This window comes from Sinohyriopsis cumingii, chromosome 13 (genome assembly GCF_028554795.1).
Source record: "Sinohyriopsis cumingii isolate HCF-2022 chromosome 13, ASM2855479v2, whole genome shotgun sequence".
Classification (NCBI taxonomy): Eukaryota; Metazoa; Mollusca; class Bivalvia; order Unionida; family Unionidae; genus Sinohyriopsis; species Sinohyriopsis cumingii.
Genome location: NC_142973.1, coordinates 32,451,673 through 32,474,768, shown reverse-complemented (window position 1 = coordinate 32,474,768; position 23,096 = coordinate 32,451,673). Strand labels below are relative to the sequence as shown.

Here is a 23,096-nt window from a genome sequence, read left to right as displayed (position 1 = left end):
CTACAAGACTAGCACTGCAAAGGTTTAATCTGCATTTTCCTTTTTCATTATTTAGTAGAGGCATAACAACTATATTTTACACCCCATGTCTTGCAGTTCACAGCACTATAACACTCTTACAAAACAACACTGATGATGTCATAATGTAATGATGTCATGTACTATAGCAATGATTTAACAAAAAGTACATTTATAAATTAATAATTAAAAAAAATGTATTGAGCAAAGAGCCATGGAATGATATGGCTGCTGTGCAGAAGAATAGAGACTGATCTAAATTAGTCTAAGCTTACCATCAGGGTGTTGGATAATATGGGCCATTAATTCCCATGCAATAGTGTTGGGTAATATGGGCCATAAATTCCCATGCAATAGTGTTGGGTAATATGGGCCATGAATTCCCATACAAGAATGTTTGGTAATATGGGCCATGAATTCCCATGCAAGAGTATTGGGTAACATGGGCCATGAATTCCCATACAAGAGTATTGGGTAATATAGGCCATGAATTCCCATGCAAGAGTATTGGGTAATATGGGCCATGAATTCCCATGCAAGAGTATTGGGTAATATGGGCCATTAATTCACATGCAAGGGTGTTCGGTAGTATGGGCCATAAATTCCCATGCAAGAGTGTTGGGTAATATGGGCCATGAATTCCCATGCAAGAGTGTTGGGTAATATGGGCCATGAATTCCCATGCAAGAGTGTTGGGTAATATGGGCCATGAATTCCCATGCAAGAGTATTGGGTAATATGGACCATGAATTCCCTTACAAGAGTATTGGGTAATATGAGCCATGAATTCCCATGCAAGGGTGTTGGGTAATATGGGCCATGAATTCCCACACAATAATGTTTGGTAATATGGGCCATGAATTACCATGCAAGAGTATTGGGTAATATGGGCCATGAATTCCCATGCAAGAGTGTTGGGTAATATGGGCCATGAATTCCCACACAAGAATGTTTGGTAACATGGGCCATAAATTCCCATGCATGAGTGTTGGGTAATATGGGCCATGAATTCCCACACAAGAACGTCTGGTAATATGGGCCATGAATTCCCATGTGAGAGTACTGAGTAATATGGGCCATGAATTCCCATGCAAGAGTGTTGGGTAATATGGGCCATGAATTCCCACACAAGAATGTTTTGTAATATGGGCCATAAATTCCCATGCAAGAGTGTTGGGTAATATGGGCCATGAATTCCCATGCAAGAGTGTTGGGTAATATGGGCCATGAATTCCCATGCAAGAATGTTGGGTAATATGGGCCATGAATTCCCATGCAAGGGTGTTGAATATGTGGGCCATGGTTTCCTCCACAAGATCGCTGCCAGAATTCTTGGCAATTTCAACAAGTGACTGACACTCTACTGCCTGAATAGAAAGTCCAGGAATTCAAGATAAGACCATTTCTTCCTTTTAGCTGTGGAGTGTTGAAATAATCTGATATTCTTCAGCAAAAACAAGATTTTCAAACTAGCTGCTGTGGTGGACATTTTAGATGTAAAGTTGGCACCATTTTCATTAAAGACCAACAAGACATAATAAGCTTATGGGAAAATTTCATGTTGATATGACTTTCCATTTTAAGGCAGCAACAATAACAAGATTTTTAAACGGCAGCCTGCCATGGTGGCCATATTTAATAAGAGACTGGCACCATTTCTGTTTAATACCAAGTAGACATCATAAGAAGTGTTTTGGTAAAAGCACAATACCGATATGACCAGTCATCTAAGCGAAGCAGTAATAACAAGATTTTAAAGACTGGCCATTGTGGCAGTCATATTAATACATGGTTCCCAAGCTTTTCTAAATATAAATTTCCAGGTTTTTTCCAGGATGAAATTTTTTCAAGGTTAACACATGACCATTCTGAATGGAAATAAAGAACATTTAGATTATAAAACATGTATTTTCCAAATCTGATGATGTTTCTCTTTCAAGACTCTCCAAAACATGTCAGAAAAGATGATCATGTACAAAACCACAAAATGAGTCACACGAAACAATCTGAGTATAATCCCATAAATTGGCATTTAAAGCCATTTCAATGTATAGAATACAAATTCTAACTTTACTTTGCTGACCTGCATTATGTTGCTACGTGGAAACAACATAATGAGCATGAATTATATTGTTTCCTTTCAAACCTTTAATTCGAAAGAATTCTAGAGCAATATATGTGCGTGTTATACAAAGTAAACATTTCCTTTCACAGTATGAAGAAAAAAAACCCAATAAATGCAAAGTATTAGAATCTTATCTTGCAACAAAAAAAGTTTAACCCTGAATTTATGTGTGTCAATAAAATCTCAAACAAGATTTTTCGACCAACCTAAACTTCTTAAGACGATTTGGTTAAAAATTCATCATTTACAGACAGTTACAAAAGGGCTGATTTAAATTTTGACAAAAGACCTTCAAAATTATATATTGCTATATAAACAAGGACTGAATTTTCTGTAAAATCAACTTGTCTTCTTGTAGTTCAATAAACCAGTCCCAAAACCTGCATTGATACATGGGCTCTTATCATTTCTTAATATATAATAAAAGGGACTACAAATTCCAATTTCTCCTGCATTTCATTTAAGATCTGTAACCAATGCTTCAAGCTACATGTCATTGTGTAATAGTTTCGCACCAAAGTTCAGCTCAGAGATTCAAAATTTTTATAATCCTGGTTTTCGCTGAATATTTGAACCACATTTTTCACATCTGGACATTCTGGATGGAGTGTGGGTTCATAGCAATTACGTAAAAAAAATTTGGAATCTGCTGCCATCGTAAGATAGCTTACCAGTGGGCCTAGCAAATTTAAACAAGGTTATATCGACTTAAATCTGCATGAAATTGATTGAAAAATTATTTATTTTCTCACAAATGGCAAGTATTGTAACCGTTATGCCTTTAATCCGCTGACAGACAGGACAAAACTCAGCACAGATGAAACCTGACCCAGTACTCACCATTTGTATTAATAGTCACATGACTTCACAAATCTCAAACAATGACATCGGAAGTCCAATAGTCACATGATATCAAAAACAAACTCCTTTTTAATGTTGTTGTACAAAAGGTCCACTTATATTAAATGAAAGTCTGATACCTTTTGTAAAAACCAGAAAGAACATATAATTCTCAACATATTTATTTCGAGAACAACTGCAAGAAACTTGGCCAGTCTGATTCATCAAACAGAGTAGTCTGGTTCCCTGCTTCGTATGCTCCTTATGTGAGAGAGCACATGTCAACGTGGTTGTCATGTGATAGAGCAAAACTCCGAAGTTGGTCTCGGAATAAATAAAGAGAATTTTGTGCTCTTTCATTTTTGTATTTTTATTACAATCAGTATACGACTTTTACTTTTTTAAAAATCTACAATATTTGAAAATGACGGTTGTGAGATTCTGTGTGCTCGTCAGACATGCCTATCAAAATCGCTATAGTCTTAATATACCTCCCCGTCTGTTTGTACCACCCAACTGACTGAAAAACTGGTAATCTTTAATGTGATAAAAAGTGCACAGACCTTAATTCATTCACTGATTTATAATTTCTAAACTGACGACTGTGAGTAGAGTGGCCTTAGTCCTACAATGTAAGACATAGCACATGTTGGTTTTGTTTTAGTGCAATGTCTAACTATCCAAAAAACGGCTTCATATGGCATGTTCCGTAGTCAAAATTTCAAGAATATCTCACACATTTGGCAGCATATATCAACACTCTTCCACTAATTTATGTGCAATTAATATACTTACTGTGCTCTGGGAATGTGTGATGTGTTGTGATGTGATTTTGATTTTTAACATAGCTTTAACAATTTTTCAGTCATATCGCTACGATGTCTGCAATGTGGCAGTTTATAGTGATGTCTAGCACTGGGGCATCATGCCGCAGACATGTAGCATGATGTCCCACCCAGTCACATTATCCTGACACCAGGCCAACCAGTCCTAACATTAACCTCTTAATGCTGAACGCCAAGCGAGGCAGCTGTTAGTACCATTTTTGTAAGTCTCTGGTATGACTCGGCCGGGGATCAAACCCACGACCTCCCGCATCCGAGGCGGACGCTCTGACCACTAGGTCACTGGAGCGGTCCTCTGGGAATGTAGTCAATGGCGAAACATACATCCTTATGAAGACATATATTATAAATTTCTTTCTGGAATGAGTAAGAGTATTTCATGTAAGACTTACCTCTGCTATAAGACAATCAGAGTGAAACTTGTGTTGGCATGGAAACAAATAAAAGGCCCTTGACATCAATGGAAAACCACAGGTTGAGCACTTATCATTTGCTTTCACTTGGGCATACCTTGAGCAAAAAAAAATAATTTAATAAGAATTAAATTACTTTTACTATCCAATATTTTTAGACCTCTCAGTAACAACAACTGGAGTGAACAATTAAATACAGACTTGGTCTCACACTAAACAAACTATGGTAATTGTTTTCAGAAGATTAAGATATTCAAGATGATTAATTCTGGGAAAGAGCACAGAAGTGGATAAATTTCCATGGAAAACATAACTGAGCAAGGACTTACAAACTAGATTCATTACAATCATTCCATAAAAATGCCTTGCCTGTGAACCAGTCTGTGTTGTACCCTCCATGTATATGACGTTCAACAAGATTTTCACTGAATGGTTTATCTTGTCTGACCCACCATGGAACAATCCACAACCTTTGCATAGTCACTACTACTACAATAGTAGGTCACTGTGATCTACCTTTGTCCATGGTGAGATGTGTCCCAAAGATAAAATGAACCCATTAAATTTCATGACTACACCTGCAACAGCAACAGAGAAACTTTTACTAAATGCACAAATGCTTACACCTATGCCAAAGACAACCTGCCTATAAATTGACACACATATCTCATCTATGCTTTGCAGGCATGACAAAATACAAACAGAATTTTAACATTTAGAATACCATATTTACCTTATATTTTGGGACACCATATTTCTGGAAACAACAAAATTAATTTTTAACCTAATTTTTTGGGTGCACTGTATGTTCTGGGAAACATCATTATTTTTGGGTTATAAGTTATGGGACACCTTTTAAATCATTCAAAACCTCCATGTCAGAAAATGCACTCAGACAAACTTTATTAAAAAATATTAAACTGTGCAACAGAGATAAAACTTATTAATCCACTGCAGCATCAATTCATTAACCCAACTTTTCTCATGTACAATTATTATTTAAATCTCTTACACTAAGTAAAATTATCTCCTGCTGTGGAAACTGCAAGGACTAAAGTTAAATTATTTTATCTGCACCAGTCATGCAAATTTTCACATGTTTAACCCCCTTCTTATCTACAGTCCATCCAGAATTGATATCAGATTTTCATCATTATCATACCATTAGTGAATATCATATTCACTTCTGGCTTCACGAATTCAATCAATGATTTTATTTTCTCCTCCAAATCTTCTTGGACATGAAGGGTTATCAATGTTCAGGCACGAAGCCCCAGATTGTATCACTTTAAAAACTGTTCCATTGTTTCAATTTTTCCTCAAAATTCCCATGAATACCTCTAAAAAGAAACTAAAGTTGGCTTCCCTATGTCAGCCAGAGCTGTATATATATCTTTAAAAAATCTGCACACATAAAAGAATCCAACGACAGCTTCCACGGCCGACTTGCTTTGTAATAAAATAATCTTTGTATATTATATCCTGCTGGTAAGTTCAATCAATGAGTTTACTATTCACCACCAGTTGTGTTTATTCACCACCTGGGCTTCTATTAGTTTGTCACCTGTAATCATAATTGACACAAATGGGGACTGATGTCTGCAGGGTAAATAATAAAAACAGGATTACTTGGTAACTTGCTTTAATAGTACTTTTTATAACCCATGCAAGCGAATATTTTCAAATAATGTTTTTTATTTGCAAGATGCTGTGATATAGTTAACCTGAATATACTGTATTTTTTGGCCTATAAGTCGATGCGGAGTATAAGTCGAATTCACTAATTTTGTAAATTTTCCATCCTTTGTCCATATATAAGTCAATTCAGAGTATAAGATGAGGCCAGCTCAATAACTTGGCTTCGTATTTTACACTAGTAACTTCTGGTTTCATGAATATTAATGGCATCACTGTATGATATTCCATATTACTGGCAATTGTGAAATTGCATCACCCATGCTAATATGCTTGTGATTTTACTCCTGTACAAGGCACTGCTATATTCCAATATCAACTGACACAGCTGAATAAACAGTCCATGCTTGTTTTAATTATATATCCATTGCAACAAGAGCCACATGGCTGTACATGCTATGTACATGTTAATTAAAGGTCTAAAGCTTTAACCTGATTATTCCAGTTGAAACCAGTCTTGAGTGCAAGATTCAACACATGAGATAAACTCAGTGAGGCTAACAATACGGAAATGAGGCTATCCATAGGGAAATCAGAAAAGTGAAGAAAATTAAGAGACAGAAAACAGAAACATTACAAACAAAAAATAAATAAAAATACTTTTTATTATACTTTAACATATCTGTGAAATGCAGTATGAAATTTACACAAATGAACAGTTTTATAATACATATTATTTAACATGTCAATTATAACTGAAAGCACATAGATGTTGTAATTAATTGTATTACCTGTAGTAGAACTGTTCCACATTCTAATTAAGAAAATAATGATTAAGAGTTCACTTAATCATCTCCAATATCTGAAAATCCTCAAAGTCTTCGTCTTCTGTATCAGAATGAAAAATGGCGACTATCTCAGGGCTCAGATCATTGGAAATGTTCTCATTATCATCTGTCTCCATCTCATCATCCTCATCTGGCTTCCCTATCCCACTGACAATTTCTGCTTTAGCAAAGCCATTCACAATAGCCAATTCAGGAACCCTGTCCCATGCATCCTTAACCCAATGTGCAACCTGGCAATATGTAGCACGACGCATATGTCCTGTGTTTGTGAAGCTGTGCTTGCCTGCCATCATCCTATGTTCCCACAACTTCCAAAGCTCAGCTGTGAAACAGCGATTAATGGAAATGTCTAATGGTTGTAATAACTTTGTCATACCACCTGGTATAATGCCTAACGATGTCTTCTTGGTTTTGACTTTCACCTTTGTCTCGGCACTGATGTGTGCATGCATATAATCCATAATGAGGAAAGACTTCTTAGTGAGGAAAAATGCAAAAAAGTTTGATAATATCATATTGCCATTTTGTTTTTACAAAAATAAATAATTGTCGGTGAGAAAATACAATGACTGATGCATAAGCTCTCTTACTGTCATTACAATATTTACTGGTGTTTATTAACAAATGGACAAAGGACTTCACCAAACATACCATTAAATATTATCGTTAATTAGTTCTCCTTATAAAGTCCATCACCATAACAAAACACCAAACGCATTTTAAAATGAGTTCAGAAGCCCTTTGATGTTTTCTTATACAACAAAAATTACATCTCAGTATATGCTAAAGTGAAGACCACAGACCCTTGGTCAACTAGTTGCATAGTTTCATTATAGTCATAAAAACATAAAAACCTAGTTATTTTCTATCGTAAATTTGAAAGTCATGGACTCCATTAAATTGATTCGTATATATACATGTACTATCTTTTAAGTGTTTATTCTGTTTTGACTTGGATATAATTTACATTTATTGCAAATCTATTCAATGATATACCCCTCTATTTTCTTTATTGGTTGTTGTTGTTCTAGGGTTTAATGCCATTTCTCAGCACAGGATAGGCTATACATGGCAGCCAGTATAACTGGTGGAGGAAGAACCCTGGAAAAACCCAGGGAAGAACCACCGACCCATGAGAAGCTACTGGCAGGCTTTCCCACGTACCCACGCTAGCCGAGTCTTGGACTCGAACCCATGCAGACAGAGGTGAGATGGCAGTGATCCGGAACGGTGAGCGCTTTAGACCACTCAGCCACTCGGGACCCCCATTTTCTTTATTGGTGAGTTTGATTAACAAGTAATGCGTATGATAGCTTGTCCTTATAACATCTGCTGTATGGACAATGGCTTCATTCAGATTTTCATTTCCCTAAAGAGAACCTCATTGCCCTACTGGCAGCCTTGCTGATTTGACCTGTTGATTCTTTGATTCTTGCCCTCAATCTGGTTTCAACTGGAATAACGGAAGCACTAAGCATGTTTAATTACCATGTATACAACATGTGGTTGTTGTGACAATGTAAATTGTAACTAAAACAAGGATGAAATGTTGATTTAGTAGTCTAAATGCAAATGAGCTTTCACACTGAGAAATAATTCTTTCTCTCGTTCACTAATAACAACAAAAATCTTTTGAGTACTTTTATTTTATTGTAATTAGATTCTTGTGTTGAAAGCAGAATGAGACAGTAAATATATGTTTACTTTGTATGCTTGTACTGTTAGGTTGTTGAGTAGCCTGTGTTCCATAGAATTTGTTCAGGCACAATCCCTTTATTTTTTGCACACAGTCAGAACCACAAAATGATAATTATTTATTTTACATATAATGTTTTGTACACTAAAATTAATAATTATTTTTTCGTGTACAAAAAATTACAAGAAAAACAGAAGTTTAGTTTAAACCATATTTATTTGAGAAACTTTCTCAAATACAATTAAAAACATATGATTTAGGGGATTCAGTAGAAAGCATAATCTATGTTATTTTATAAAAAATCATATAACGCTCGAGGTCACATGGATTACCTCCCTTTGTAGGATCAATCAGATCAATGAAAAAGCTATACCAGTAATCGCTCGCGTGTGTCCAACAGCATACTGGAAAATCAAATACCAATGGACCAGTTGGTAAAATGTGATCAGGAAGAATGAGGTATGGTTAAAAAGGATGAATAAAACTAAATTATTTTGTATCTTTTTTTGGGGGAATAAACAATATGCTTTTAATTAGTACAGTACACTATAGAGTACATACCTTAAGTGTGCTATGCGGCCTGGTGAATTTTTTTTACCAGTAGTTGTTTTCTTTTATTTCATGTTTTGAGAAATAAGAAAATACACGCAGAATGCAAACTAAATAATGACAAAACTTATACATATAAACACAGTCATATTAGTTTAAAACAATTTAATGACATAGTAATTTAACAAGAATTTGTACTTCTATGTGACCTGTTTTCGATTATGCCAATTACAGAGCAATTTTAACAGCAAGCCGGGTACCGTAATCTATATATAAGTCGATGCAATGTCAATGACATAATCCATATATGTGAATTAAGAGTGTAAGATGTAGAAAGTTTGTTTCAAGCAAAAAATTATTGACTTATAGGCCAGAAAATAAGGTAATACAATTTTAGTTATTCTGCACCTTACACTATCTCCTGCATGAATGGCAAGTGCCTTCAACCAATCGGTTCATAATGCTCTCTCCCTCTCTCTCTTGTTTAGAATACTGTTGGATCCAGTTTTCAGTCTGATAACATCATTAAACCTTTGAGTACAACCAAACAGCATTCATTTCTCTATATTCAAGTCAATGAACAATTGTGTCATGTGTTATCTGACATAAGCAATTCACACTACAGTATGGATTCACGTGCTACATATACAGAGTTCATGATAACATTATTTACTTTAATAGATTGCTCATGATGAAAAGACGAATAAATGATAACAATATAAGGTTAGTTTCTTTCATTTTATTATCAAATAAACGTTTTATTTATATATTTTATTATAACACGCAGTGGGGGATGGAGGGGAACAAATTCAACACAAATTTATTTTGTTTCTTAAGTTTTGGGACATATGACCTAGGTGAAAAAAGTTTCAATTTAAGTTCTGGGGTAGGACAAAAATCATTTATTGTATCGTGTCCCAAGCTATACAGTAAATATGGTAAAGATGATAACCACATCACTAAAAAAATGTAATACATATGTCTTGTTATCTGTTAATTATGGCAAGACAATAGCCTTTTAATCTATGTTCTCTTTCGTTGATGTTACACAATGCAAATCATGGGTCTTGAAATTTAAATCTCTTTTGCTGGACATTTCTTTGATAACATTACTGTCGTGGTCAGGTAATTGAAAATTTGATATTAAAAATATTCAAAGAATGTTTAAAAAGAATGAAAAAAAAAAGAAAACAAGAAAACACTGACATACTACTAATAATTTCATGTGCAATTTTTGTTCTTGAATTTGCTGTTGGTTCAGTTTTAGTAGTATCCGTCAATGCTTTTCTCTAAAATCATTTATTTTTTCTTTTAAAAAATTATTCAATAGAATTACACCCAATAACAGCATTTTATTTCACTCTACTGCTTTAAAAATATTAATTATTAATTGACAATAACCAGACTTACAACCCTGAAAATACATAACACTTAACTGTGAGGCATTTCTGGTTATGTCTGATGCTTGAGTCTTATTTTATCAGGTTTGAACCCTGTTTGAGTCATACCAATTACTTATAAAATGGTGCTAACAGTTGCCTTGTTAGGCGCTCAGCATTAAGAGATTAGTATTATGACTGGTCAGCCTGGTGTCATGATAATGTAGCTGGGAGGAACATCATGCTAAATAACTGCAGCATGATGCACCAGGCAATCATTTAATTATCTGCTTTTTATAAGCCCAGGAGATTAATATTCACACTGCATAGGATAATTATGGACACCTTATGTCCAGTGTCCGACAAGGTCAGTTAGCAATGGTCATTTGTGTTAACTCGTGATTTTTTTAATCATCTTTATATATTAACGCCATTAAATTTAGACAGAAACTGAACATAACTCAGAGATACTTAATGTAACACCTCACACTAAATTTGATTTAAATCCATTATGTCCTTCAAAAGCAGAAACAAAATTGAAAGGTTAAGTCTAAGTCAACCAGTAAAAGGTTGAAAATGAACTTATTTTCGGTCTTCCCAATGTAAAGCTTCCTATTTAAATTTGGTTTCAATGCATTAAGTCTTCACAAGATCATGAGCAAAAACAAGAATTATTGCTGAGTTACAATGCTGAACAGGAGCTATAAATATGTTTTGGTGAGAATTAAAGATTCCCCAAGTTTTCTTAATGTAAATCCACAAACCAAAATTTTATTTCAATCTATTGGGTCCATCAAAAGTTTCTTAATGAAAACAAAATTTGTGACAAGTATTAGATGATGTGATGGACAGATGGATATCAGTAACATTATATGCTCCTCCACAGATGTGGCTTAATGAGCAATGGGACATGACACAAGGGGACAGATGGACATGGGATACACTATATGCCCCCTCCACAGATGATGTAGGAGATGAGCAATGGGACAGGACATGATGTGATGGACAGAGGACATGGAAAACACTACATGCCCCTCCACAGATATGGTTTAATGAGCAATGAGACATGACATGATGGGACAAAAGGACATGGGAAACTCTATCTGCCCCTCAAATGGTGTGATGAATGAGCAACTGGACATGACATGAGGGGACAGATTGACATGGGAAACATATGCCTCACCACAGATATAGTTTAATGAGCAATGGGACATGACATGAGAGGACAGATGGACATGGGAAACACTATCGCCCCTCCATAGATGTGGTGATTGAACAATGGGACATGACATGAGGGGACAAATGGACATGGGAAAAACTATCTGCCCCTCCATACATGTGGTGAATGAGCAATGGGACATGACATGATGTGAGGGGACATATGGATATGGGACATTGAAAAACACCACATGCACCTTCCATATATATCATAGCAGATGAGTTATGGGACATGACATGATGGGACAGATGGACACGAGAATCACCATATGCACCTTCCACATATATGGTAGGGGATGAGCAATGGGATACAATGTGAGATGACAGATGGACATGGAAATCACCATATGCCTCCTCAAAAGATATGAGCAAAACAATGTTACATGTAATTTACTGTTGCTTCTATGAAGTTCTGAATACTGCAATGTGCAAACTATTGCATAGTAAGAGTCAGGACCTTACTTGTTTCTAAATCCCCATTTTTATTTTAAGACCTTACTTGTTTCTAAATCCCCATTTTTATTTTAAGACCTTACTTATTTCTAAATCCCCATTTTTTTAAAGACCTTACTCATTTCTAAATCCCCTCATTTCTTAAAGACCTTACTTGTTTCTAAATCCATTTATTTCTTTAAGATCTTACTTGTTTGTAAATCCCAGTGTTTCTTTATGACCTAACTTGTTTCTAAATCCTTGTATTTTTTCAAGACCTTACTTGTTACCAAATCCCTTTATTTCTTTAAGACCTTACTTGCTTCTAAATCCCTGTAATTCTTGAAGCCCCTACTTCCTTCTAAATCCATGTATTTTGTTAAGACTGTACTAATTTTTAAATCCCTTTATTTCTTTAAGCCCTTACTTGTTTCTAAATCCCTGTAATTCTTGAAGACATTACTTCCTTGTAAAACCGTGTATTTTGTTAAGACCTTACTTGTTACCAAATCCCTTTATTTCTTTAAGCCCTTACTTGTTTCTAAATCCCTGTAATTCTTGAAGCCCTTACTTCCTTGTAAATCCATGTATTTTGTAAAGACCTTACTTGTTACCAAATCCCTTTATTTCTTTAAGACCTTACTTGTTTCTAAATCCCTGTATTTCTTTAAGACCTTACTTGTTTCTAAATCCCTGTATTTCTTTAAGACCTTACTTGTTTCTAAATCCCTGTATTTCTTTTCGTATTTCCTCAGCACTCTGAGTTGCCTCATCCATCTCCTCCTTCAGCCGGTCAATGTGCTGGTTATACTCCTGTAAGGACGTCACAATGGCATCCTGTGGAGACAAAATTAAATAATCAAAAAGTCCAAAATCTCTTACTGGAACACAAACATCCCAACAGAGGGCCTGAAAGCTGACTTAAACCAGGCATTGAGACTGGCACATTTCTTTAAAAAAAATCTGAACATTGGAAAGAGTGTCTGGAGATCCTCTTCCACTGGGTAGTAGGGGTGTGGTCTGAGTGGCAACACACTCCTTTTGGGTGGTTCAGGCCAAAAATGATTTTCAGGAAATGGAAACAATCTAAACTGGCACTCCTCTCATCTCTTTTATTATTTTTACTATTGGTTTTTTTATTTAAAAAATAGTTAATACTTCATTATTTTTTACAAATAGTTAATACATTTTTTATTGTTTAGGCAAATAATTCATACTTTGGTCATTTCTTTACAAGTTTGCTTTTTTTTTATACAAACAGTTAATACTTTATTCTTTTCTGTCAATACTAAACTTGGAGAAAAAAGGATGAGAAATGAAAAGCTCAACCCTTTATAAACTGTGGGTCCTAGGGGCAGACCTTTCTTCCCCCCCCCCCTTTAATATACCCCACAAAAATTGGGTGGGTAGACAGAATGCATGGTGATACATAATTTAATCCCCCAGTAAACAATTACAGATCTGATGCAGATTTTACTTGTGGCTATTCATTTCCACATAGCTCTTTAACACCTTTTCAATTGTAATTCAAATCCTTCTGATGCAAAATACTTTTCTAGAAAAACAGACTCTTTGAAAGAAAAAAAAACTGTCCCAGTGTTTGGCCATCAATTTCCTGCACTATCCATTCCCATACATTTTTGATATCTTAGTTGATACCTCTGACATTTTTATTTTCCCCTTTCAACCATAGGAACTCAATGAAAATGAAAATTTGGACATGGAAAATGGATGCACTGATTTGGAGGGAGGGGAGGAGGGATAAAAAAAACAGTAACCATAATCTTTCTGTCTTTGAAGCCCAAGAATCCCTATATCCATTTAGTGATAGTCTTAATTTCATTGGTTACAACCATGCAATATGTGCCATGCTGATGCTGCTGTTATAGCGTATGAAAAGCAAAGAAAACTGCCCAATTCTGATGACCAGCAGGTGCAGACTGGTTCTATAACATATTCAGTTATTTACTGGCCCTACTCTCTAGGTGACTTGGCAATGCACAACAATTGAACAGGATGAGTCTTCCATGTCCATCCAATTTCCCCAGTGAATTTCTGAAAATCTCAGGACTCCTCCTGATCAGAAAAAAGCAGAAATCTGCCCAGAACAGGAAGTCTCATGCTGGCTTAAAAACAAAACTTACCCAGATGGATATGGCAATGTTAGCATTACCATAACAAGAGTAAGCAAAATATAACATTATACACCTGTCCCATGTTTAATAATTCTCCTATGTAGATGACTGAAATATCTTTGTAGAAACTATTTTGATTCTTTCAGTCAGAGTGACCTTCATCTTTGACATTCTGATCTAATATCAATGGCCAAAGTACAATGGCAACCTTTATAATCTTTTACATAATTTTTGTTTTGCTTAAAATATTGAGGGTTCAATTACACCAAGACCCTGGGGCCCCGAGTGGCACATTAACTAAGTCGAGTGGCACATTAACTAAGATGCTCATATTGGCAATCAGATAAATGTTCATGGTGAAGCATAATTTACTAAAAGTTTTGCTTTCTTCATTGAATACATTCACCAGTCTTAATAACAGAGGAAAATAGTCGTTAGAAGGAAATGTTGAGCATCCTCTACCTTGGACATCCTTTGACGGAAAAATGGCCCAATTATCTTTATGAAGGATAACTCACTCCATTAATGTGAAAGAGCACAACTGACAGTCAAGTAACCCCTGATGACCATACATGGATAAGAAGAAATATGTATGTATATGTTAGTATTTTATGGCACCTCAACCCAAAAGTGGCTGTGTAGCACCAATTAAAGATAAAGTTCAATAAATGTAAAAACGAATTGCCCAAATATTCAAGAAGATAAATCCTTCAAAATCAATGCCAACATTTAGTGCAATATAAAATAAAACAACGTAATGACATCCTTACAACAGGATTAACATTTTGTTGTCTAAACATCATTACCTTAAAAAGTTCAATATTTTCTTAAGTGGTATACCCTCGTACAATTTCTTAAAGCAATAATGAATTTTTCTTACCAATAAAAGTTCTGGCTGAATCCAGCAAAAGTGCTAAACCCAAGCCAATGAGGAAGTTGTATTTACATCATTTGGGTGTAGTGGTCATCTGTGACACAGCCACTGGTCCCACTAGCTTCCATTCTTGTATCATCAAAGCTAGACCATGGCGATAAAACTTGACAATGTTGACTGTGCATTCCAGCCAACAGCTTCTATGTTTTGGATCAAAAAGTTACTGTCAAAATAATGACTTGCAGGCATCGCTCTAATCTCATGAGCGGAAATCTTTATGAGGCGTATCTGATCCTTTGTATATTGAGCTTATTATACACTCAAGCCATAATGCTACAGCTTGAGTGGTTATGTATTACAGCCAAGATGCTACAGCTTGAGTGGTTATGTATTACAGCCAAGATACTACAGCTTGGGTGGTTATATCCTCTTTCAGCCATGATGCAACGGCTTGAGTGGTTATAGCCTTTCAGCCATGATACTATGGCTTGAGTGGTTATAGCCTCTTTCAGCCATGATACTATGGGCTGAGTGGTTATAGCCTCTTTGAGCCATGATGACCGCTATGGTAGCATAGGGTTAAGGCATCTGACTGATGCGGGAGGTCGCAGGTTTGAACCCCGGCTGAATCTTAACAAAGACTTATACAAATGGTACTAACAGCTGCCTCACTTGGTACTCAGCATGAAGAAGTTAATGTTAGAACAGGTTGGCCTGGTGTCAGGATAATGTGACTGGGTGGGATATCATCCTACATGTCTGCAGCATGAAGCCACAGCGCTAGACATCATCATAATAATAATAATAATAATACAAATAATAGTAATAATAATGACTTTATTTAAAGAGGGTAACAATATTAGCAAAGAACTAATCTACCTTGAGGCCCTCATACAAAGGAATTTATTTATTTTAGCTGCATCTCCGAAGCCACTGGATATATCGGGTTTGGAAGAAGGAAATTGAGTGGGCATTTCTAATCTCAACTGGAATACTATTCCAGAGCAAACTTCCAGAGTATTGAAAACTTTTTGTGAATAATTAGGCTTGGGAATTTTATACTGTTTGGTAGACATGGATAGCAGGTGAGGAGTATTGCCGGGTAGCCTATACTGGAATAGTGATTGTAAATAGGGTTGTATGTAACTGTTATAAAATAGTTTTCTGCGCCTTTCAGGGAAAAAATGTCTTATCCTACTGAGAAGCCACAAACTTGAACTGACAACCTATTCTTAGCTACAAAGCCTGGTTACTTCATTAGAACAACTGAACTATTCAACCTGAACTGGATATAGTCCAGGCCCACTTAGAGGAAACAACTTGCTCACTCTGCATGCTGAAGCTAAAGCTATCAGAAATGCCTGTCTGGTATGATAACAGCTTCTACAAGGTTCCAACTACAAGCTAAAACTGATCTGAGTTGAACCACAGCAGAACCCATGAAAGATTCCATTAAGGCAGCAGGACAAAAGATTCAAGTCAAAATTTGTCAGCAGTCTGATAGCTCTTTAGTATGACCAATATATCCATTGTCATGATGCCAAAAAGTGTCGGATGTAACAGAACAGGAATTGGCTCTAATTCTTTCTCCTTGAAAAGCCTGAGGAAAAGTCAGCCAAGTGCAGGACTGAGGCACTCAAAGGTTGGCTTTGAACCAGCTTATCGATTTCTGTATTAATTTCAGTAACAAAACTGGGGGGGGGAGGGGGCAAAATCACCTCCCAATTGACTGATGATGCATCTGCTGCACTTATGGGTCCAAAACCTGAGAAACAAAGGTTAGAACTTTGCAAGTCCACCTTGTCAATGGAAACATTACTCACTGTTTACCACAAAATACACAAATCTGATGAAAGACTGGACCACACAGTGTAAAGGGTCTAGCCCCTTCTTGACAAAGAGTCAGCAATGAACCTGCCAGGAATGTCTCTGATCTGAATGATTATTTTCAGTTGGAAGCACAGTGAAAGCTGCTGATCAAGTCAACTTGCCACTGGCCAGCCAACTCATCTGCAGTGCCATCATCTTTAAGTGTGTCACAGTACCTCTCCAATGGATAAGCCATGAAAAAATTACTTGCCAGCTGAAATGGTGGCCAGGCAAAGGCCTCGTCTTGTCTTGCTGGTATGGACTGTCAGAGAGGGTGCAAGACAATATGGTGGACGGTCAGCAACATTTGTCAGCTGGATGGTTTGCAAGGCTATCAGCTGAACTGTCAGCTCTGGAACTGGCTGCAGAAGAATGTGGCAAAAAGGATAGATTTAGACAAACTGATTCATGTATGGTTCTATAAACTAAGATACCGCTGACTTGTATGCAGCAATGGGTCATTCAAGTGATGAATCTCTGATCTCTAGACAATATATTTGGCTGGCTGGACCGCGAGACTTGCTGGAGTGGTGGGATGATGGAGGCAAAGATCTGACAAATACCTGAGCTTAAAAGCCCCAAGGCCATTCTTAGATATGTGGGGGTACATACACCCACTGGATTGTTTAGATAAAGGGGTGTTCTGCTCATTGACTCAGAATGATCCATTGAGGTTTATGATGGACTTAGTGACAAAAAAGTGTTCTGAGGCTAACAACTACATTGCTGCTTCTTGTACTAGGTGATGCATCTGCAATTGCATCTTTGTCTAGAAAGATTGTGGAGCTGCAACTCTACAACCTTTCACACATAATTTATGAAAGGGAGGGGGACCATCATAATGTTAGCAATTAATGCCAACTTTGGGTAAAGGCTCAAAACATCATACTGAGTCTGAAAGATCACAGTAGACCTGATGCCTTCTGACCATAATGCACTGACACTGCAGTCTGAGGATGATGAACAAGTAAGATATGTCTCATGTGTATCTACATTACCTCCACACTTTTTGCACATACATCTTTTTTGCCATCATTTAAATGAAAAACAAAATAAAATTGGAAATAACAAGACAAATCACAATAACAACACTTTTTACTTAAAACAAGCAAAAAATATATGACCTGAGCATGAATAAACAACCAACAACATCCATCAAATGACACCATGTTGTAACACTAGGTACGAATAAATAAGTCCACAACTGTGAAAAAATTAAAATAAATATTAATACAAACTTTTCAAATATGACTGCAACAACAAGCAGATACATGAATCTAATAATCATACTGCCTTTCTGGATGAATGGGTTGAAATACAAAGATATTCAAAAGAAATCTTGTGGTACTATGATGATAGTACCCACCGAATGCTGACAAACGGTAAACATTACCTAGAAGAGGTAAGGGGGAGGTAATTGGTAAGAGTTTCTTCCCTTGTTTATATGGGATACATAATTTTTTTTTACTTATTTGAGACAGATGAATTCAAGATGTAGCAGAGTTTACTTTCCTAACATTAATGTTATTGAGGAATGTTTATAAAAGAGAGACGACAAACCTTAAAATGGTCTATTGTGACAAAGTCAGGAAAGAATGGTAATACATCTTCGATCTTCAGTAAATCACATTCATGGAGGAATTCCATGGCACGCTTCACATCTTTCTCTTCTTCCACAACATGACGAGCTACACAAAGAAAATGCAATATACATTAGTCGCAGACAGTACAATTCACATAAGTCACAGATAATTCATTGAGAACATTTTCTACCCAATTTAATTACTAAACCAACCATTTAAAGGTTGTGCAAAATGTTCCCAAAGAATCAATAAATCAATAACATCAATAAATCAATAAATATATGTCTGTGACAAACAATATTAATAAATATCATAAAAACGTCATATCTTTCCTGTTATATAAAGACTTATATTGGTCCAGTATTCGTAATGTATATACTACTTAGGCTACATTTTGTTTCCATGGTAACAATAAAAACAAAATACACTGGACAACAAATTTTTACAAAAGTCATGTTACTGAAATAAAATTAGTCAATTCTTATCAATTTTTATGTGCTGAACACGAATATGACAGTCAAATTGCAAAATTGGCTCTAGTTTTTTTGTAATCTGCAAGAAATTAATGTTTACATAACGAAATGCATTCCAATAGTAAAAGGTCAACTGTAATAGCCTACCTATAAAAAATCAAGTCATTGACTACATCTTAGATTTCTTCGCCTGTCTCTTGTACAGCTGTTCGGGAGCATCTCTGAGGAGTGTCCAGCATTAGTCAGCCAGCATTGTAGTGGACCATTTTCCCTGGTATCTTTGTTCCATTGTTGCGATATCTTGATGAAAACGTTCGCCGTGTTCATCACTAACAATACCACAGTTGCTAGGAAAGAAATCCAAATGGGAATGAAGGAAGTGAATCTTTAGAGACATATTGCAGCCAAGTTTCTTATACTTCATCAACATGTCTTCTACTAGTTCCTTATAGTTTTCTGCCCTAACATTTCCGAGGAAGTTTGTAGAAACTAGGCGAAAAGCATTCCATGCTTGTTTCGCGTCACCTTCCAGCAAGTTGTTGAACCGGTCATCTTTGAAAAGCTCTCGAATCTGAGGACCCACAAAAACTCCCTCTTTAATCTTTGCTTCGCTGAGTCGAGGGAATTTTTCATGCAGGTATCGGAATGCTGGCAAAGTCCGGTCAATGGCTTTCACGAAGTTCTTCATCAAACCTAGTTTGATGTGAAGGGGTGGTAGCAAGATTTTCTGAGCCTCAACCAGAGCTGGGTGTTGGATATTCTTCTCTCCAATGGCTACATTCTGCCTGTGAGTCCATTCCTTCCTCATGTAGTGCATTTCCCTTGCTCGGCTATCCCACTCGCATAAGAAACACATGTATTTTGTATATCCTTGCTGCAGTCCCATTAAAAGGGCAACTACCTTCAAATCACCACAGAGGTGCCAGCTGTACTTGTTATACTCAATGGAATTCAGTAGCTGCCTTAAGTTATCGTATGTCTCTTTCATGTGGACAGCATACGCTACTGGAATAGATGGAAGAATGTTTCCATTGTGCAAAAGCACAGCCTTGAGACTCAGTTTCGAAGAGTCCACAAATAGTCTCCATTCTTGTGGGTCATGAGTGATTTTTAAAGCATTCATGAGGCCCTCAATATCGGAACAGAATATCAGATTACTTTCCTTTCTGAAGAAAGGCTCCAATTGCTGGTGGCGCTTTCGATATGCAGTAATTGTGACATCTTCTTCTAGAAGATTCCATTGTTGGAGTCTTGATCCTAGCAATTCTGCCTTGTTCTTTGATAAGTCCAAATCACGAATCAGGTCATTTAGTTCTTCCTGTGTTATTCTGTGTGGGGTTGATGATGCACCACAGTGAAAATCTGGATCACTGCATGCTGATGGACCAGGAGAAGAACAGGTCGACTCACCTTTGTCTTCGTCAGATGAATCAAGAGAATATTCTGCTGGAGGTTCTGGAATAGGAAGTCCCTCACCATGTGGAACTGGTCTCAATGCAGACGGAATGTTTGGGTAGACTATTCTCGACTTCTTTCGCTTCGTTATTCCGCCGGAAAGAGGAGGAACCAAGCAGAAGTAACAGTCATTTAGGTGGTTGCTTGGCTCTCTCCACACCATTGGGACTGCAAACGGCATTGATGACCTTTTGCAATTCAACCACTGTGAAAGCTGTGTTGTACATGTAGCACAGCATATATGCGGAGCCCAAGGCTTGTATTGGTCACCAACCTTGCATCCGAAGTAAAGATGATATGCCTTCTTCACTTGAGAATTGATACTTTTCTTCTGGTTGGCAAATGTCACTTCCCCACAAATATAGCAAAAATTGTCCGCGGTATTAACACACTTTCGAGGCATTACTGTTCTTTATTGTACGTAAATGGATAAAATAATAAGTTTTATGTAACAGTAGCTTGAACTGTCTCGCACAACGTCTAAAATATTTTAAATGCTGAACCTATCTGATTGGGCTTTATATAGTACACTGCTTACGTCAGCTTCAGCAGCCGCCTGGCATTAGTATAATAGGCCTACACATGTATAGTACACTGCTGACGTCAACTTACTTCAGCAGCCGCATGGCATTAGTATTGCATTACATCAGAAAATGATGCAATCAACTGTGGATGATGTGAGCATGATGGTATTATGCAATGTTACATCATTATTCCGGATGTTGCTGCAGTCCTACTGGAGAAATTTACACAGTGAAACATAGAAAATGAGGTATATGAATATCTTCAAAACGAGAGCCAATACAAATTTTTCACGGTTATATTCGTGTTCGGCACACCAAAATACTACAGATTAGGGCCTTTTCAAGTCAGTAATGATTTCACTGTTGACCAGTGATATTAAATGCAGAAAATTATACGTATTAAATAGACACCATAAAGCAAACTGATTGACATGTGTAACATTTCTAGCTGAACAGTGTGATCATTATGTTCCAGAAATGATTATGTCTACAGACAGACAGAGAGACACATAGACATAGCAATAGCTATAGCCCTTTGGAGAAGGGCAGCACATGATTTTTATTTAGTACTTTACAGAACAATAAGTTATTTATTGCCAAGGCAATGGAGTAAAGTGCCTTCCCAAGTACACAGCATGGTAGATGACCAGGCTGGTCAAGCAGTAGAATTCAAACCCACACCTTTTTGGTCAAGTGTCCTTTATACTAACATGTCATTCAATCACTTAAGGACCATAACCACAACTTGTTTGTCTAATCTTGCACCCTCCTAAACTTGCATTCAAAGTCTGATAATCATATGATGCTTACAACAATTACAGCTATTACCATTTTTAAAATATTGATCTAAAAGTCGATGTTAATATTCTTTTGAAAATGGCAAATAAACACATTTCCAATAAAACTGCTAAGAATTATTAATTATTTTTTACTTTTTGCATGTGTGGAAATAAATATTAAAGACATTAAATGGTAAGTGGGTATTAATACATAAAAAAGCTGACACCAAAATTTTATTTGCTTTTTCATTACAAGTAAAAATGATTTTTATCAATCAGTGTTGTTGTTGTTGTTGTTTAACGTCATTTTTCAGCACACGATAGGCTATACATGGCGGCCAGTATTAATGGTGGAGGAAGAACCTGGGAAATTCCCAGAAAGAACCACCGACCCTTGAGAAGCTACTGGCAAGCTTTCTCACATACCCACATTGGCCGAATCCGAGACTCAAACCCACGCAGACAGAGGTGAGATGGCAGTGATCCGTAACAGAGAGTGCTTTAGACCACTCAGCCACTCGGGGCTCCTATCAATCAGTGTAAAATAACATACTACTGGGAGTTAAACACTCCTTTTCTCTTCCTGTCTTGTCCACCTTACCTATTCTCAGCCATAGTTTTTTTCTCATCTCTACATCATCTTCCTCAGGTCTGTCAGCCTGTTGTTTGGCTAATTCCACATCAACCTAAATAAATAACAAAATATAATTTCAATCAAATCTAAATGTATACTAAAACTCCACATCAATCTGGAAAAATAATAAAAAGCAAGATTTTGAAATACAGTGGTCCCCCTCCCAAAAGCCTCCCAAGAGGCCATTCCCTCTGTGTGTGTGTGTGTGTGTGACTGGGTTTTTGATGTAGCTTTAACAATTGTTCAATCATATTGCTACGATGTCTCAGTTCATAGTGATGTCTAGCACTGGAGAATCATGCTGCAGACATGTAGCATCATGTCCCACCCAGTCACATTATCCTGACACCAGGCTGACCAATCCTAACACTAAACTCTTAATGCTGAGCGCCAAGCAAGGCAGCTGTTAGTAAGTCTTTGGTATGACTCGGCTGGGGATCGAACCCACGACCTCCTGCATCTAAGGCAAACCATCTAACCACTAGGCCACTGGAGCGGATGTGTGTGTGTGTATGCATGTATGTATATCTGTATGTATGTATCTATGTACATGGTTCCCACGCTTTTCTGAACATAAATTTCCAGGTCATTTCCAGGGTTTTTCAAAGAGGAAATTATGTTTTTCAAGGTTCACATATAATCATTACTGAATGGAATTATAGAACACTGTAGATTATAAAAAAAATACATTTTCTAAATCTAAAGATGTTTCTATTTCAAAACTCCAAAACAAAGTCAATAAAGATGATCATGTACAAAACCCCAAAATGTA

General features: G+C 36.5%; 1 protein-coding gene across 2 annotated transcripts in view; it reads right to left on the bottom strand.

Annotated features, from left to right (window-relative positions):
* LOC149785159 (vacuolar protein sorting-associated protein 18 homolog) overlaps nucleotides 1–23,096 on the bottom strand; it is a 130,953-nt gene that overhangs the window by 16,685 nt on the left and 91,172 nt on the right. For both annotated transcript variants that reach the window (XM_089978937.1, XM_089978938.1), the window contains exons 23-26: nucleotides 22,292–22,376; nucleotides 18,437–18,564; nucleotides 12,714–12,835; nucleotides 4,221–4,338 (exon numbers count right to left, since the gene is read on the bottom strand). In XM_089978937.1, the coding sequence (XP_089835063.1) occupies nucleotides 4,221–4,338; nucleotides 12,714–12,835; nucleotides 18,437–18,564; nucleotides 22,292–22,376 (453 nt within the window). The remainder of the gene's footprint in view (nucleotides 1–4,220; nucleotides 4,339–12,713; nucleotides 12,836–18,436; nucleotides 18,565–22,291; nucleotides 22,377–23,096) is intronic.